The sequence below is a fragment of the Pongo pygmaeus genome, chromosome 11 (genome assembly GCF_028885625.2).
Source record: "Pongo pygmaeus isolate AG05252 chromosome 11, NHGRI_mPonPyg2-v2.0_pri, whole genome shotgun sequence".
Lineage (NCBI taxonomy): Eukaryota > Metazoa > Chordata > Mammalia > Primates > Hominidae > Pongo > Pongo pygmaeus.
The window spans coordinates 40,555,306-40,573,882 of record NC_072384.2 but is presented as its reverse complement, the minus strand read 5'-3'; the positions used below and the strand labels follow the sequence as shown (position 1 = coordinate 40,573,882).

Genomic DNA, 18,577 nt, shown 5'->3' with positions numbered 1-18,577 from the left:
CCTGAGCTTCTATTCTGGGACTCTCATTGTTATCTATCCTATGTCCATGGGATGATATTCACACAGAATTATATGGAGAGTCAAGGTAATTATTCTGATAAACTCAATCATCTCAATTTTTTACCTCTCGAATTATACAGGTTATCAATTCTTTTTTTGAAGTCATATTGAATATAGCACTTAATTTTAATCATCATATAAAGTTAGAAAATAATGGGAGGTGATTTTAGCCAGATATATAACAAATATCGAAATTTATTAGAGCTTTTTGTTGGAACTTTTACAAGAAACATTACTTTAAGATTAATAATATTGATATTTTGTCTTGGTCAGAGATCAAGTGGTATTACCATATGTAAACCAATGTTTTAAAACTAGGTGTTTTTCAATCTAAGATTATACCTAAGATAGGCATTGAGCTATTATGTAATGTATATGCCTTATATACATCTCTAAAATTCTTTTTTTTTTTTTTTTTTTTTTGAGACAAAGTCTTGCTCTGTCACCCAGGCGTAGGGTGCAGTGGCATGATCTTGGCTCACTGCAAACTCTGCCTCTCGGGTTCAAGAGATTCTCCTGCCTCAGCCTCCCAAATAGTTGGGCTTACAGGCACCCACCACTGCACCTGGCTAATTTTTGTATTTTTAGTAGAGACGGGGTTTCACTATCTTGGCCCAGCTGGTCTCGAACTCCTGACCTTGTGATCCACCGACCTTGGCCTCCCAAAGTGTCATCTCTTACATTCTTATAAATATTAATTATTTTCAGAACTTACTGTTGGCAATTATTATGTATAAATTTCAATATGAGTACATATTTTATAGTTCTCCTTTCCTCATCTCAAACATATAAGTACATTTATTTCTTGGTATACACATCTGAAGTGCTATGGGGTAAATCCCCAGGAAAATAACACCCCAATTTCTATTTGGACTAGTCCTAGGCTACCTTTGGAAGTGAAATATCTGAGGTGGAGGACCATAAACTGGCCATTGCAGGACCATCCCAAATCTGGATTTCTCTCATTTCATTCCCCAATTCACAGATGTTCTAACAACTTTCAGGATGCCTCAGTGTTACTCCTGGAAGTAATTTCTACCCATGTCAAACAAATTAAACAAGTCATTTGGTGATTGGTTTTGATTGTTGGACTTGATTCTTGAAAAAATGGCAATCAAAGGCACTTATTGATTTTTATAATTTATGTCTCCAAGAACTTGTGCCATTTTATTACCATTATGTAATTAATTTTGACAAATCAAGTGAGTTTAATATCTAAAATGTTTGTCCAACCTCATTAAAATTGGGCAAAAATGTTAGGGTGTCAATTTTAAATCTTTCCTGCTTTCTCTTGTGGGCATTTATTGCTATAAAATTCCCTCTACACTCTGCTTTCAATGTGTCCCAGAGATTCTGGTACATTGTGTCTTCTTTCTCATTGGTTTCAAAGAACATGTTTATTTCTGCCTTCATTTCGTTATTTACCCAGTAGTCATTCAGGAACAGGTTTTTCAGTTTCCATGTAGTTGTGTGGTTTTGAGTGAGTTTCTTAATCCTGAGTTCTAATTTGATTGCACTGTGGTCTGACAGACCATTTGTTATGATTTCCGTTCTTTTGCATTTGCTGAGGAGTGTTTTACTTCCAATTATGTGGTCAATTTCAGAATAAGTGTGATGAGGTGCTGAGAAGAATGTATATTCTGTTGATCTGGGGTGGAGAGTTCTGTAGATGTCTATTAGGTCCACTTGGTCCAGAGCTGAGTTCAAGTCCTGATTATCTTTGTTAATTTTCTGTCTCAATCTAACATTGACAGTGGGGTGTTAAAGTCCCCCCTCTATTATTGTGTGGGAGTGTAAGTCTCCTTGTAGGTCTCTAAAAACTTGCTTTATGATTCTGGGTGCTCCTGTATTGGGTGGATATATATTTAGCATAGTTAGCTCTTCTTGATGCATTGATCCCTTTACCATTATGTAATGCCCTTTATCTCTTTTGATCTTTGTTGCTTTAAAGTCTGTTTTATCAGAGATTAGGTTTGCAACTCCTTTTTTTTTTCCTTTCCATTTACTTGGTGTAAATATTCTTCCATCCCTTTACTTTGAGCCTATGTGTGTCTTTGCATGTGAGATGGGTCTCCTGAATACAGCACACCAATGGGTCTTGACTCTTTTTCCAATTTGCCACTGTGTCTTTTAATTGGGGCATATAACCCATTTACATTTAAGGTTAATATTGTTATGTATGAATTTGATCCTGTCATTATGATGCTAGCTGGTTGTTTTCCTCCTTAGTTGATGTAGTTTCTTTATAGCGTTGATGTTCTTTACAATTTGCTATGTTTTTGCAGTGGCTGCTAGCAGTTGTTCCTTTCCATGTTTAGTGCTTCCTTCAGGAACTCTTGTAAGGCAGGTCTGGTGGTGACAAAACAGAATAGAAAACCAAATATCGCATGTTCTTACTCCTAATTGGGAGTTGAACACTGACAACACATGGTCATAGGGAGGGGAACATCACACACCAGGGCCTGTTGGGGGGTGGGGGTTAGGGGAGCAATAACGTTAGGAGAAATACCTAATGTAGGTGACGGGTTGATGGGTGCAGCAAACATGTATACCTATGTAACAAAACTGCACGTTCTGCATATGTACCCTAGAATGTAAAATATAATAAAAAAATTCGGCAAAAACATGAACAGACATTTCTCAAAAGAAGATGTAACGTGTGGCCAACAAACACGAAAGAGCTCAACATCACTGACCACTAGAGAAATGCAAATCAAAACTGCAATGAGATACCATCTCACATCAGTCAGAATGACTATTATTAAAAAGTCAAAAAAATAACATATGCTGGCGAGGTTGCAGAGAAAAAAGGAACACTCATACCCTGTTGGTGGGAGTGTTAATTAGTTCAACCATTGTGGAAAGCAACGTGGCAATTCCTCAAAGAGCTAAAAGCAGAACTACCATTGGACCCAGCAATCCCATTACTGGGCATATACCCAGAAGAATATAAATCATTCTATCATAAAGACACATGCACGTGTATGTTAATTGCAGAACTATTCACAATAGCAAAGACGTAGAATCAACCTTAATGCTCATCAATGGTAGACTAGATAAAGAAAATATAGTACATATCACCAAAGAAAACTATACAGCCACAAAAACAAAACAAAAAACCAAGATCATATCCTTTGCAGTAACATGGATGGAGCTGGAGTTCTCAGTCACAAGTGGGAGCTGAATGATGAGAAAACAAGGACACATGAGATGAGGGCAACAACACGCTGAGGCCTGTCGGGGATGGGTGTGGGGGAGAGCATCAGGAAGAATAGCTAATGGATCCTGGGCTTAATATCTAGGTGATGGAATGATCTGTGTGGCAAACCATCATGGCATATGTTTACCTATGTAACAAACCTGCACATCCTCCATATGTACCACTGAACTTAAAATTTGAAAAAAATAAAAATAAAATGTTTGTCAATGGAAACATGACTGAAGAAGCATCTCACAAATATTTGGTCACTGGGTTTCTTGGTTGCAATTTCTTCTAACAGACTGAATGCAACTGATAACATTGATCTAACAGGACCTCCTTTTATTTACAGAATCAGTCCACTAAAAGTATTCGGTCCAGAATATTCTTCTCTAATTGTATATTAGAGCTAATACTTTGGGGAAACATACACCATTTCTATTTTCTATTTGTTGTGATTTTAGATTCTGAGTCTACAACTTGGGTAGGATAAGAGATATGACAAAAATGAATAATTAAAAAAGTACAATAATTTTATTTGCATAAAAACATGTAATAATTATATAAATGTAATAATAAAATATGTATTTTTAGGGACACAAATTAAAAGATAATCTAAAGTAATCTAATATATGCAAACAGGAGTTGTCAAGGTAATTGGTAGTCTCAAATAATACCGTAGACTAGGTGTCAGTAAATTCTTTCTTTGAGGATAGGAACAAGAGCCATAAAGTTCCATGACTCTGAGTCAGAAAATGTTTCTTGGTAGGGGATAAATAAGAAAGCACTCTAGATAGCACTCCAGATAATCACAAGCAGCAAGGCTGTAACATCAAGATGTGCCAGTTTTAATGCATAAGTGGATGTGGTAGTATTTCATCCTCAATACGACATTTTGTCAGAACATTATTTTGATCTTTGCTTTCTAAGCCATTTTTACTCATTCAGACTCACCAGTTGTCACTATTATTTCACACCGTGTTATGGCGTTATCATCCCTCACACTATTGTTACTCACCCTGGGAACTCATTCCTGCAAATTGCTGTCTGCCTAATTGTCCTTTCATAAAATTACTCATCTATGTTAAATAACACAGGTCCTTCTACACTTATTTCTCAGGTAAAGTGACTTATATTTGAGCTCATGGTAAAAGCAAAGAAAATATTGCAACTGATTAAGGAATGAAAAAGCTCTGACTTCAGATGCTGCTTAAACTGACTGAAGAGGTGAGAGCATGGATTTTAGGCAGGAATTTTTTGAGCAAAGGCTATTGCAAAAATACAAGTATGTATTTCCAAATATTCATTGAACACTTACTATGGGCTATACGCAGTTCTGGGTTTTGGAAATAACAGCAGTGAATTACACATACAGGACCTTTGCTCATATGAGACTTACATTCTAATGTGGAGAGATAGTACACTGATAAGTCACTAGTTAACTTCTCAGTGTTGAAAACTACAAGGAAAATAAAATTAGGGCAATGGTATACATTGATGGGGATGAGTCACCGCGTGTGTATGCACGTATGTATGTGTGTGTACATATAGGGGGATGAGTGGTCTTCTTAATATCTACTGGTCAATGGAGGCCTTTCTGAAAAACTGACATTTGAGCAGATACTTGAATGAAGAGAGAGCATAAGCCATGACTATATCAGATATTATCTTGTCTTGAGGGCTAAGTAATGTCTGAAAGATCATTCCATCACCTAGGTATTAAGCCCAGAATCCATTAGCTATTCTTCCTGATGCTCTCCCCCAAATCCACACCCGGCAGGCCTCAGTGCATTGTTCCCTCCACCTCATGTGTCCATGTGTTCTCATCATTCAGCTCCCACTTGTGACTGAGAACTCCAGCTCCATTCATGTTACTGCAAAGGATATGATCTTGGTTTTTTGTTTTTTTTTTTGTTTTGTTTTGTGGTTGCATAGTTTTCTTTGGTGATATGTACTATATTTTCTTTATCTAGTCTACCATTGATGAGCATTAAGGTTGATTCTACGTCTTTGCTATTGTGAATAGTTCTGCAATTAACATACACGTGCATGTGTCTTTATGATAGAATGATTTATATTCTTCTGGGTATATGCCCAGTAATGGGATTGCTGGGTCAAATGGTAGTTCTACTTTTAGCTCTTTGAGGAATTGCCACATTGCTTTCCACAATGGTTGAACTAGTTAACACTCCCACCACCAGGGTATGAGTGTTCCTTTTTTATCTGCAGCCTTGCCAGCATATGTTATTTTTTGTCTTTTTAATAACAGTCATTCTGATTGATGTGAGATGGTATCTCATTGTGGTTTTGATTTGCATTTATCTAGTGGTCAGTGATGTTGAGCCCTTTTTCATGTTTGTTGGCCAGATGTATGTCTTCTTTTGAGAAATGTCTGTTCGTGTTCTTTGCCCACTTTTTAATGGGGTTGGACAAACATTTTAGATATTAAACTCATTCGATTTGTCAAAATTAATTACATAATGGTAATAAAATGGCACAAGTTCTTGAAGACATAAATTATAAAAATCAATAAGTGCCTTTGCCTTTTTTCAAGAATCAAGTCTTAAGGAGCGTTCTCTGCAGGTTCAAAGAAAAGTAGACAAGTGTGACTGCAGTAGAGTGAGCAAGGACAATATTAGAACAGGGAGTTTAGGAAGCTTGTAGTTCATATTAAAGACTAAATTCTCTCCTGATCATGGTGGAAAGCCATTGGAGATTTTTAAGTAAAGGAGCAATATTTTTGGGGAAAAAAATGCAGACTGAAGATTTAGAGTAAAACCTGTTGTTGACTAAAACTATGTAGAAGAAACAATAACGCAAATAAAAACCCACTGAGCCTCAGTTCCTGAGTGGCCTTCATGGTAAAATAAGAGAAATACTCTAAAGTGTTTTAACATAAAATTGAGCTAAAGTCTAGTAAGCTGAGACGTTGGTAAAGATATTGATGGTGTATTTCTGAAAGCATTTGTGCGGGACAGTAAATCTTAAGAGTCTATCAGTTTAAGACTTTTCTTCACTGCAATCTACTGAAACAGAACCCTGATCACAAGGAGCACTGATTTCTTCTATGGTGTCATGGTATAATTTATGTTTTGCAGTGATCACTCTGGGTTCTCTGTGAGGAACTTTATGGTGGGTCTAGAAAGGAAACAGAGAGAGCAGTTATAGAAACTATTGTAGCCATCCAGAAGAGACAAAATAGTGTCTAAACAAGGAGTGTAATAGCAGATATAGAAAGAAGTGGATAGTTTCAAGGGGAGGCTTTAAGATTTATTGATAGATTGAATATGTGGTGAATTGGGGAAAGATAAAAATGGAATGGATGAATACATTTGATTTGTGGATCGAATAAGAATATAATGTTTGCCTACTGGGAAAAAGACACCTCTGTGTAAACTATGTTTTCTGCTGTAGAGAAGGGATAATCCTGGAGTCTTTTCTAAGTGCATCTACCATAGGAAATAAAATTGGCTTGTGGCCTGTGCTAGAAGGAGGAATTGGGGAAATGGTGTAAAAATGAGTGGAAGGAGGAACAAAAGCTCAGTCACCTGTGCCCCCTCCCCCAAACAAAAAGCATAAGAATATCCAAGACCCCACACAGATACCTGATATTGACCTGCCACCATATGACAGGATAACTTTCCTTGTCTTTTTCCAAGAAAGACATGCACAGGTTCTATGTAGAGCTTTGTGACTACTAGCATTCAAAAATGTCCTAGATATTTATTTTGAATTCATTTTATCTGTTTAAGAAACAGGATTGGAGCATAGATGGGGACAGTCTTTCATTAAAGTAATAAGGAAAGGCTCCGTAATGTGCCACAGAGTCTTCTCTGATTTAGGATGTGCCTGCTCATTGAACTTCCATAATACCATTTTAATTACTGTACCAACCTGACAGAGCCTTTGTTCGTTCAACTCAGTTTGCTTAATTCCATCCAGGGATGAAGTGAGTACATGCTTCTTGGTAAAGATTATGGTGACATATAAAAGTAAAAATAAATGCAATTATATCATCTTATTCAGTAGGCATTTGCAAACATTCTTGCAAAGAAATGTGGTATAAAACCTAAATGTTAATTTCCCACTTAAACCATTCAAGAGATGCATAAATTGAGGAAAATGGAATAGGTTTCTTTATAATCCTACCTTTTTCTTTAACATCACAACTTATGGGGCAATAATTGAGTAGAAATAAAAATGTTAAAATATTCATAATATACAAGAACAGAAATGTGAATAGAAACAAATCTGCATTTGGAATTTTTCTGATTTTCTGTGATGTCTTCAAAATTTCTGCCATCATTCTTGGCTCCTACACCAAAGCTAGAAGACAACTTAAATGTATCCCATTAAATATGATTACATATTTAATATTGACTAAAGAAAGGTGGTGAGTTTCTGTCACATAACTTCACTACTGCTTTGATACTCTTTGAAGTTACCATATTTCCCTCCTGGAAATTGCAGTATGTTCCTAACTGGTCACTTGTTTTCAGACTTTTCCTCTTTATCCATACAGCAACCAGAATGATCTTTTTCAAATACTGAATAGACATCTCCTTGCCTTGATTCAAATAGTCCTGGTGACCTTCCATGAAACACTGCAGATGAAACAAGTGTTTATATCATATATGTTCTTTTTTGAAAGTCTACTCTAAGTACAGTCAAAAATGCTTTTGAATGTATTAACCCAAAAATATAAAAGAGAAGAGACAAATTATGTTAGACAATTTCGGACAATAAGGAGCAGATAATTAAATAAGATTTCATATTTTCCTGCTTTAAGTGAGTGTAAGTAAAAATCTAAGATAAGAGCCCCAGCAAGACTAAACATTTAGAGACTTCAGGCACCAATGAAGGTGGGGTTTTTCCAGTAAGGCTGAGAATAAGAGGATTAGCTTAGAGCCTGTTTTGAAAATAGCTAGGCCTCTAGGTTCCCTAATACAACCCCAACAGACAGGCAATTTCTTAACCACTACTGTATTAGTCTGATCTCACCCTGCTAATAAAGATATACCTGAGACTGGATAATTTATGAAGTAAAGAGGTTTAATTGACTCAAAGTTTCACATAGCTGGGAAGGCCTCACAATCATTGCAGAAGGCAAATGAGGATCAAAATCATGTCCTACATGGTGGCAGGCAAGAGGCTTGTGCAGGGGAACTCCCATTTATAAATCCATCGGATCTCATGAGACTTATTCTCTATCACAAGAACAGTTCAAGGTGAGATACCTCGCACTGTAAGGTGGGGTGGGGATACAGCCAAGCCACGTCAACTATTTTGGCAGAAAACAGGGAATTTAATTTCAGAAGCAGTGAGTCTCAGGACTAATAAAAGGAAGCCCCCAAACCATGGCTAAGGAGTAAACCGTTGCAGTTTGGAACAGGAAGATGGTAGGCAACAGGAATGATGTCAAAATTAAACAACAGCAGCAATAAAAAACTGGATAGAATACTGATTTTCCATTTGGGGAGGAGTTTAGTAGTTCTTTTGTAGAATTATGCAATAATAAATTCTAACAAAGAAAAAGAAAAGCTGAAACACAAGGCAATTAACTCTAACTCTAAAAATAACCCAAAACTTGTTCAAGGAAAGAAGAGTAGTAATACTAAACTACTTTCTCACCTATCAACAAAAATGTATATAGTTGTAATTATATAAACACTGAATATTAATTTAACTGAAAATTAGATTGTGGGAGGATGAGGGGAGAGAAAGTGTGAATATATATGTGTGTATGCATGCATGCGTGTGGAGGGGTGTAAAGAATGAATTTCTAGTCTTATATAGCAGAAAGTCGTTAAGTTATATATAAGCTTTAAATTTTAAAAATACTAATAGAAACATCTTATAGAGAATTATGAAAGTAATGCAATTGACATAGCCAAAACGATTGGAAGAGAATAGAGAGGAGTGGAGCGGACACTGCTATTTTTTATCATAAGCCTTGATGGAGTGTTTGACTTTTTAAATCATACACATTTACCGTATGACAGAAATAAAAATCACATTGACAACAAAGTAATTCCTTGGTTTTACAATCCAAAATCCATCCCTGACCATAGTTTACGTATCCCTGCCTAACTTTGCTACCTCATATTTTCTCATTCATTCTTATTTTTGCTACAAAATAGCCCCTTTACCCCCGCTTCTCATTTTCAGAAAATGCCAAGCTCATTTCTGCTTGGTAGGTCTTACTGCCCAAATTCCACATGGCTAGCATCTTCTTGTCAGAGCTCAGTTCAAATATCATCCTTCTCAGGATGGCTTCCCTAAATAGCCACTCTCTGCCATTTTTCTGTTTTATTTTCTTCATAACACTAGTCCTATCTGATGCTGCCCTTCTTGAGAATGGGACAATGTAAGGGATCCAGGCCTTGGCTGTGCCCCAATGCACAGAATGACACTTTGATAAAATAGAGCAGACGTTTTCAAGAAAGCGTGACTTCAAATTTCTCAGGGTTCATTTATGAGCACTTATGGATTATCCTCTGTGTTTTCAGCATTAGAGCTGCACAATGGATAATTGCAGTAATCCAAAACAGTTATTGGTGTAGGCAGTCTTGTTTAAAGGTTGGTCAGAAAATGATAGCCAAGTGCTGGGAAGCCAACAAAATTCATCTTTAAAAGTTGCAGGGATTTGACTACTCCCTTATCTTTTGCTGCATAACAGATTATGCTAAGGCTTGCTGACTTTAAAAACAGCAAAGATTATTGTCTTATCATTTCTATGGTTCAGAAATTCAGGAGTGGCTTAGTGAGGTGGTTCTGTTATAGAGACTCTCATGAGGTTGCAATCAAGATGTTAGCCAGGACTGCAGGCATCTGGCATCTTAACCGGAGCTAAAAGACTGGCTTCCAGGCTCGCTCTTGTGGCTGCTGGCAGGAAGCCTCAGTTCCTTGCAATACAGACCACATAGGGCTGCTTGAGTGCCCTCATAGCATGGCAGGTGGCTTCCACCAGAGTGAGTGATCCAAAGAAAGAGAGAGAACCGGATAGAATTTACAATGCCTTTTATGATGAAATCATACTCCATCATCCCTTCCACATTCTGTTCAGTAGAAGAACAAAGAACCGCCCACCTTCAGGAGGAGAATGAAGCTTCATCTCTTAAAAGGAGGAGTATCAAAGAATTTGTAGGCATATTTTTAAATTATCACAACTACTGCATATCTTATTAGTTTATTGCTTTAGTACTATAATATTCTCTAGTACATGCATATCACAAGCAGTCACAAAGATATAAATTAAAGGGCAGTCTTTTTGTTCCCTCTGGGAGATAACTAATATTTTTGAAAAATCTACTGGATGTCACTATCCTGGATTTTTAATATTTGTTTTCTGATTTAATCGCCTCACCATTTTGGAATCTTGGTATTTTGTTTATTTAATATAAGGACAATTACTCTTATTGATGTTAGTAACCTTTTCAAAAAACATGTTTAATTAGAGGGCTAGGCTGAACCAAATGATATACAGTGTTTTCTTTGCTGTGGTGTCATCACACCTAGTGGCCCTTGGTCCAATATGGTTGCAGATAGGTTTGGTTGAATACACAAAATGCTTTGTAAATTTTAAAAATTAGTTTATAACATTGAAAAATTGAGAGATTTCAACGGAAATGTGGAAATCATGTTTGGAAGTTCTTTGAAGCAACAAAGCATCTCTAGATCAAAACAAGTGCTGAAGTTGAGGCTGCCTTTTTTAGGTAGGTGTATACTTTCTGGCCATCATCTAGATTTGCCACAGTCCTGATTAATAAATTTAGCCTATTTATGTTCTCATTCTGATCCTTGTAGACATTTAAATTTGCCCTTTCTGGTTGGTAGAAAATCAATATAGAAAATAAAGAAGAAATCAAGTACTGACAATTGCCAGTGTATAATTTTCAAAAAGTTAAAAACATGACTTATGTAAATATATAGAGAGTATATGTCAAGCAGTCATTTAGCTCATTAACAAGAGAACCAGCAGGATGGCAAAACTGTTTCAAAGTAGAATGGAAGAGGTTGAAATATTTACAGTCGATGAAAGAAAAAGTACTGATATAAGATTGCAAAATTACAGATAAAACTAGTCAATATTGTACTGGACAATAAAAGTGTAAACTTTGCAGTTATCTTTTCTACCTGATGGAAATCGTTTGTATCTCTATTGGAGAAAAAGTATTTTTAATGCATCAATCTAAACATGGATTTAAACAAATTAAATCCATGGAGAAGGAGACCTAAGCAATATTTGCTTGAAATTATAAGTCAAACAAAGGTATATTCCCCAGGAGAATGAACTAATCTTGGATGGCCTTGTTAGACAATGGTTCAGAATGACATAAAAAAGACACACAACAATTCCTTTTATTTTTTTTTTATTTTTTTTGAGCAAGATTTGACTTTCTCAATTTTGTGAGTTTTTTTTCCTAACTTTCATTTTAGGTTCGGGGTACAAGGGCAAGTTTGTTACGTAGGTAAACTTGTGTTATGGGGGTTTGTTGTACAGATTATTTCATCGCCTGGTACCCAAAAGTTGTCTTTTCTACTCCTCTCCCTCCTCCCACCCTCCACCCTCAAGTAGACCCCAGTGTCTATTGTTCCCTTCTTTGTGTTCATGAGTTCTCATCATTTAGCTCCTACTAACACATGAGAAAATGCAGTATTTTGATTTCTGTTTCTGTCTTAGTTTGCTAATAACCTCCAGCTCCATTCATATTCCTGCAAACAACATAATCTCATTCCTTTTTATTGCTGCATAGTATTCCATGGTATGTATATGCACTATGTTTTCTTTATCCAATCAGTCATTGATGAGCATTTAGGTTGATTCCATGTCTTTGCTATTGTGAATAGTGCTTATAGTGTTGTGTTAAACATTCATGTGCTTGTGTCTTTATCATAGAATGATTTATATTCCTCTGGGTATATACACAGTAATGGGATTGCTGGGTTAAATGGCAGTTCTGCTTTTAGCTCTTCGAGGAATTGCCATACTGCTTTCTACAACGGTTGAACTAATTTACAATCCCATCAATAATGTGTAAGTGTTCCCTTTTCTCTGCAACCTTGCCAGCGTCTGTTATTTTTTGACTTTAAAATGTTTCAGTTCTACATTCACTGATTCTGGTAATTCATTACTTGCCTCATAATATAACAAAAAAAAGATGTATCATTTTATAGCCAATTATGAGTTCTCACCATAACTATTCATTTTTTAATCTCTTTTCTGAATGTTTCATTCTCATTAATTATTACTTGGTGCAAATTTAAGTTTTTAAACCTAACAACAAGTTTTAAAAACATAGTTGCTTGTATTTATATACTACAATTTTCAAAATATTTTTATTCTTTTTTTCTTCTACTTTTGCCAATGTTGATATTTAGAGTTATCTATATTTCAGAAGGTGAGTGGTCAGTACTTGCAGATGATATTGATATAGAGCAGAAAATTTCTCAGTAACGTTTGACAATTAAGGAATTTTCAGTAATCAAAATAAGAGCCACTTCAAAGGAAAAATGAGAGCAAAATTCAGGTGACTTTTGGTTGAAAAAAAGAAAAAGTAGCAACTAAAAAATTATAGTAAGAAGAAAATATTTAAAATTTTGTTCCAGTAACAGTAAAGCAATAAGGTACTTACATTTTGAGATATTTTAGTAATGTCATAAAATGATTATGGTTATTTTCATTCATCTCCTATGAACTTTGTTATATTTCAGCAAAATTAAGGTAAAATACTCAATACTTTAGGAAATTCACTTCGCTCCTAAAGTGTTGAAATAATTTTCTGATTTCTGAAGACAGGTATATAATTTAGACTTTTAAAAATTCTAGTTTCTAGGCTGGTTGAAAAAAGCTTCCTGTAATTTGGAAAACCTTTAAATGCTTATTAAATTTGGTCACATTTATCCATTCACCCATCTAATGTATTTATTTATTGGCTTACTTGCTTGAACTCTTTGTCTAATTGCCTCAACTCTCTAATTCTAATACAAATTAAATTAAAAGCAGACACTTCAACTATAAAATGAGAAACAAAGCCAATTCCCCATAGTTACTAAGTGTTTGGCTTATTATTAAGTTCTGTAGTGAGATCTCAATGCTTCAAAGTTGCATGATTGGTAACAGTATCTATTGTTTCAGTGACAGAAAATCTTTCTGAAATGATAAAGTGTTGAGAGAAGGTATGAATGCTGTCAAACAGCTCTTTTGTCTGAAATTACAGTTGTATAGACTAAAGCGACTGCATGCCCAGCTTGAGGGATGGGTCATTGAATGGACTCTGGCACATACTTTATCTGAACCCAAGGTATTTGAAATGACATTTGAAACAGTGAGTTCTGAGCTCTAGCTGATATAATAATACAAAAAGACTCAAAAACAAAGCAAACCATACATTCCAGATTTCTCAAGACAGATAAATAATTCACACTTTTAAGGTCCTGGTTAATGGACTGGTTGAAAAAAAGCTTATTTTTGTTTGGGAAACATTTAAATATTTATGATTTTATAAAGACTGTATAATTTAGGAATAAAACTAGTATCAATAGCCTGAAAATCTCTATCCAATTAATTGCAGTATCTTCTTTCTGCTTATCCTTGTAGGAGATGATAGACATTCCCACAAAGTTTCTGCCTTCTCTACCTTGTTTTGACAATATGCCCTTACAAATGGTAATGCTGACACATATGTCCATGTTAGTCTTACTATTAAGAGAACATCAATAGAAGCAGCATGTTACTGAGGAAGTATTTTGAGGCATAGAGTAGGAGGAAAGTTTGGGCTCAGATTGCAGAAGGAAACTCTTTTAGGGGAGGAAAAAATACAATTTTTACCTGTTTTAAGTTCTCCAGCTGGGACCATGCCAATTAGACTAACAAAAGATTAACAAGAGAAAAATATACACATTTATTTAATATAAATTTTATGTGACACAGAAGCATTCGTAAGGAAATGAAGACCCAAAGAGATGGTTGAGCCTGTGTATTTTCATACTAGGTATGATGAAGAGTAGAAAGTTATGGAGAGACCATGATAGGACATGGTTAAGAGCTAAGAATAGTAAATGGGGCATTTAGCATCACCTGTTCAGATTTCTCTGTTTCCCACCATCTTTGGAAATAAGGATGTTTCTTTCCTCTGGAGGTAGGGAGGTCACCTCTCACATGAAGATCTTATGACCTACTCCAGGGGAGAAGGGGAAGGTTAGAGAGTTTTTGCAGTATCCGCTGTTTCTATGACCTCCTTCAGAGGAAAGGGAAAAGTTAGGGAGCCCTTCTTGCACCTGCTATTTCTCAAATTCCTTCAATATGCCAAAGTGCCATATTTTGGAGTAGACTGTTCATAACCTTGTCACTCTGTTTAGTCAGTGAATCATAGATGCATTCTAAGTTCAAGCAAGGAAGTATCAAAGTGTAATTTTCAAAAGTTAAAAATGTGACTATAATAAAAATCTAGAATGAACATAGATCAGAAAATTACTTATGGCATTATTGAGGGAAACAGACCAGTATTGCTGGTCTAATCTCATTAGAGGAATTGGGTATTTATAGGCATTTTAATGAAAACTAATATTTAAATGAGATTCATAAGTTAGGCATATAAATGTTTAATATAGGGCAATAAAATCATAACCTTTGAGTTTATCATTTTTATCAGAGAAGTATTTACAAATTAACATGCAATTTCAGTGTATGGCTGATCAAAAAATATTCAAGTCAAAGACGGATACACTCTTCTAAAGCTGCAGTATCGAGAATAGCATAGGGGCAAAAAGAACTTTGCTTCTACCCTGTGACGATTCTATAATTTCAGTCTCTGGAATAAACTTGACAGCAGACATATTAAGAGGAGAAAAGGTATGCCAATTTATTACATGCGTACTCACTGGGGTTCCACAGAGTATACGACTCCAAAAAAGACCAGATGGCTGAAGATAGTATAGTATCCTGAGCTAGAGAAAACAATAAAGGCATGGGTTTGAGGTGGTGACAGGTTATGGGAGGTTGAGGGGAGGAAATGCATGGAGAACAAAGGCTGTCTTGATATGCAGATTCTGTCAGGCAGCAGTCCTCAGCAAAAGACGTGGTGTGTTGACCTTCAGCCTCTTTTCTTCTGACTTAATCTTTCTGGTCTGATGATATTATAGGTAGTGGGTTTATTATAGATGCTTTCTTTCTTTCTTTTCTTCCTTTTCTTTCTTTGTTCCTTTTCTTTCTTTGTTCCTTGTCTTTCTTTCTTCTGAAGGAACTTCGCTTTGTCAGATAAAGGAACTTCAGAGAAAACCCATCCCTGCATTGGTTGTTCCTCAGGTGCTTTGCAGTCTGAAGTCCAAAGCAGCATATATTTTGGGATACCTTTTTCTAAGCCCCAACAGTAACCACTAGCTACCTATGTCATTTAAATTTAAATTCCAATTAAATAAAATTAGATATGATAAAAATTCAATTTTCCAGTCATAGTGGCCACATGTTAAATTTGGCTAGTGGTTACTTTATTGGACAGCATAAATATGGAATATTTTTATTGTTGACCTAAAAGGAAGAAGCTGAGGCCAAATTAATCTAAGTAGAGAGTTTATTTGGACCAAGCTTGAGGATTGCAACCCAGTAGTAAAGATGCAATTTGCTCTGAATGTATACTCCTATTAGCAGCAGTTACCAGTAGGTTTTTAAAGGGAAAGAAGAGGCCATTCCTAACTTGTTTACTAAGAACGTACATTAACATAAGTTATTGATTGGCTATACATTGTCCTTTGTAACACAAGTTCCAGGAACATGAAGATAATGAGTGAGACAGCTAGTCAGAACTGAAATGTCTTTAAACAGCTGCCCCTGGGCTCGGGTGTGGAAGGTATAGCTGAAGTCCCACATTCAAGTCTCTCTGAGCCTGATTAATTTTTCATACCTCACATAGCTCAGACTGCTCTCAGCTATTTTTCTTTTCTCACCATCACTGTAGAAAGTGCTGTTGGGCAGCACTCTTCTAGAGAATTAATTAATCAGTCCTTGAGCAAGCCTTTTTTACAATTCCTAAGTATGCCATTGAAAGAAACTATCACCCCTCCATTTGCTTTATTTCCAAGTTTTGGATATTTTTTCAAACAAAGGAATCTTATAGATCTCCTTTTCTATCTTCTCCACCCTTTCTTTTTAATAAAAGGGAATCTGAAAACAAGGATTTGCCTTACACTTAGAAAAGGTATTTATTCCTCACTACTACATAGTTTAGCTGTGCTATTGAATCAGTTCTATTCATTCCATCAAATGAACTATTTTGGACAAATGCAAAAAGTAAGAGATTACATTCTAAATACCTATATTTTAAAACATGGAAACTCTTTATCCATGTATCTAGGTCATCTTCAGTCTTCAGATAGCAAGAAGAAAGACACCAAGATAATTATTTTACGTAATTATTAAGTCACATTTTGGCATAGCAAGAGACTTTGCAGTTTCTTTTCGTAAAAATGTCTATACTTTTGAAATGTCCTCTATGATGGTTTGGAAACACTTATGTTATTTTTGGATCATGATGCTAGGTTGCACCTGTGAATCAGTAATTTTGTGTATGTGTTTTTCAGATGTGCAACAAATGGCGATTGACTGGCTCACCCGAAATCTCTATTTTGTGGACCATGTCAGTGACCGGATCTTTGTTTGTAATTACAACGGTTCTGTATGTGTCACCCTGATTGATCTGGAGCTTCACAATCCTAAAGCAATAGCAGTAGATCCAATAGCAGGGTAAGAAATTCTTTATAGTGTTGGGTCTAAAAAAGTTTGCATTTAAAAAGAAAAGATTGAAGTATGACAAGTGTTGTTGTGGAAAATAAGACTACAGACTCAAACTTTTTAAAAATGTTGATTTTTAACAACTGTGTTGCAGGAAGGAAAAAAGACTATAACTCACCAGGCAGAAGCTGGTGAGTTATTTGCATATGAATATTGCAGGTCTAATGCAAGACACAAATAACCTTCCATCTTCCCTTCCACCTTCCCAAGAATTGCACCGGGGTCATCAGAGAAAAGCCTCAGCGTATTTTTAGGTTAAAGAGAGGAAACTTTTTAATGCTTAACAGCGGACTTTTTAGTTAGCAAACCTCCAGAATGCTACTTGAAGGATGTACTGTTGACATACTTATATCCAGCATAACATTTAGGATTTACAAAAGGGGCACAACATATGTTTACCCAGGTACTAGTGAAACATTAAGAATATCTTTGTTCAGACTCTTTACGTTCGGTGACTGTTGATATGTAAACCCAAATAATATTATGGTGTTAGTCAATTCCTCATCAGAATTCATCTTCTTTTTTTTTTTTTTTAACTTCCCAATTTTGCAAGCTACTTTATTGGTTGAATAGAGACCTTCTGACATTCTTTAGCTAATAGGCTCATTAATCTTTTTACCATATTTCATAATTTATAAAAATATGGTCATAAAATGTTTAAATTCCCATCATCTTTGCTCATATGATTAGAAAATCAATACAGGAATTATGCTTTTATTTTACAAACTTGGTGATATTATTAGAGGGCCAGGAGGAAAACTTAGTTCTTTCAGCAGTCACTATTGGGCAAGGATACTTCCAAATTAACCACATAGTGTACCACCTTATTTGAAGGAGCTGTTATTTTTTAAGGTGTAAATTGTAGCAAAGATTTGAAAACTGAAATTCTATCCTTGTTATTGTTTTAATCATCCTCAGGCAGTTCAGGCTGAAATGTCTGATGGAACATATCCTAAACTACCATAAGCCTCCATTCAATAAATGGGAAAATATTTACTGAAGAAACAGCTGTCATCCATATGTGGACTTTTGTCACTCTTTACTTAAAGTCTGATTGAATATTAAGATGCATCATCACAATGGTTCTGATTTTGACAAGAACAGCTTGCACGTAAGAACTTTGCTGGGAAGGCTGTGTAATATAATTCTTGAATGTAGCTCTATTTGTATTTGCAGCAGATGGTTACTTGACTCAATCTGAGTTCAGTGATACTTCAGAAGACATTAGGAAAAGAAGTCGTATTTAAACTGATTTGTTTGGGTTGTTGGATAAGGGTACTAAGAAAGAATTGGAAATTTACAAATGCACTAACAACATTCTTTTGGCATCCTGTTGAGAAATATATTGCTTGCATGTTTTTCCCTGGATGTGATAACTGAATTTCAAATTAGCCTTTAGACAGCCTTGTCTGTCAAATGTTAACAGGTGAAACTATAAAACTATTGTGTTTTTCCCCTTTTTCTACTGCTCTTATCTTTCCCCATTCTTAAAAACAAAGATCCAGAGACCCTTTTCAAATAAAACTGCC

At 35.5% G+C, this 18,577-nt stretch overlaps 1 protein-coding gene across 1 annotated transcript in view; it reads left to right on the top strand.

Moving 5' to 3' along the window:
* LRP1B (LDL receptor related protein 1B) overlaps nucleotides 1-18,577 on the top strand; it is a 1,896,287-nt gene that overhangs the window by 938,203 nt on the left and 939,507 nt on the right. Inside the window, exon 7 of the mRNA XM_054478394.2 lies at nucleotides 16,838-17,000. Within this exon, the coding sequence (XP_054334369.1) occupies nucleotides 16,838-17,000 (163 nt within the window). The remainder of the gene's footprint in view (nucleotides 1-16,837; nucleotides 17,001-18,577) is intronic.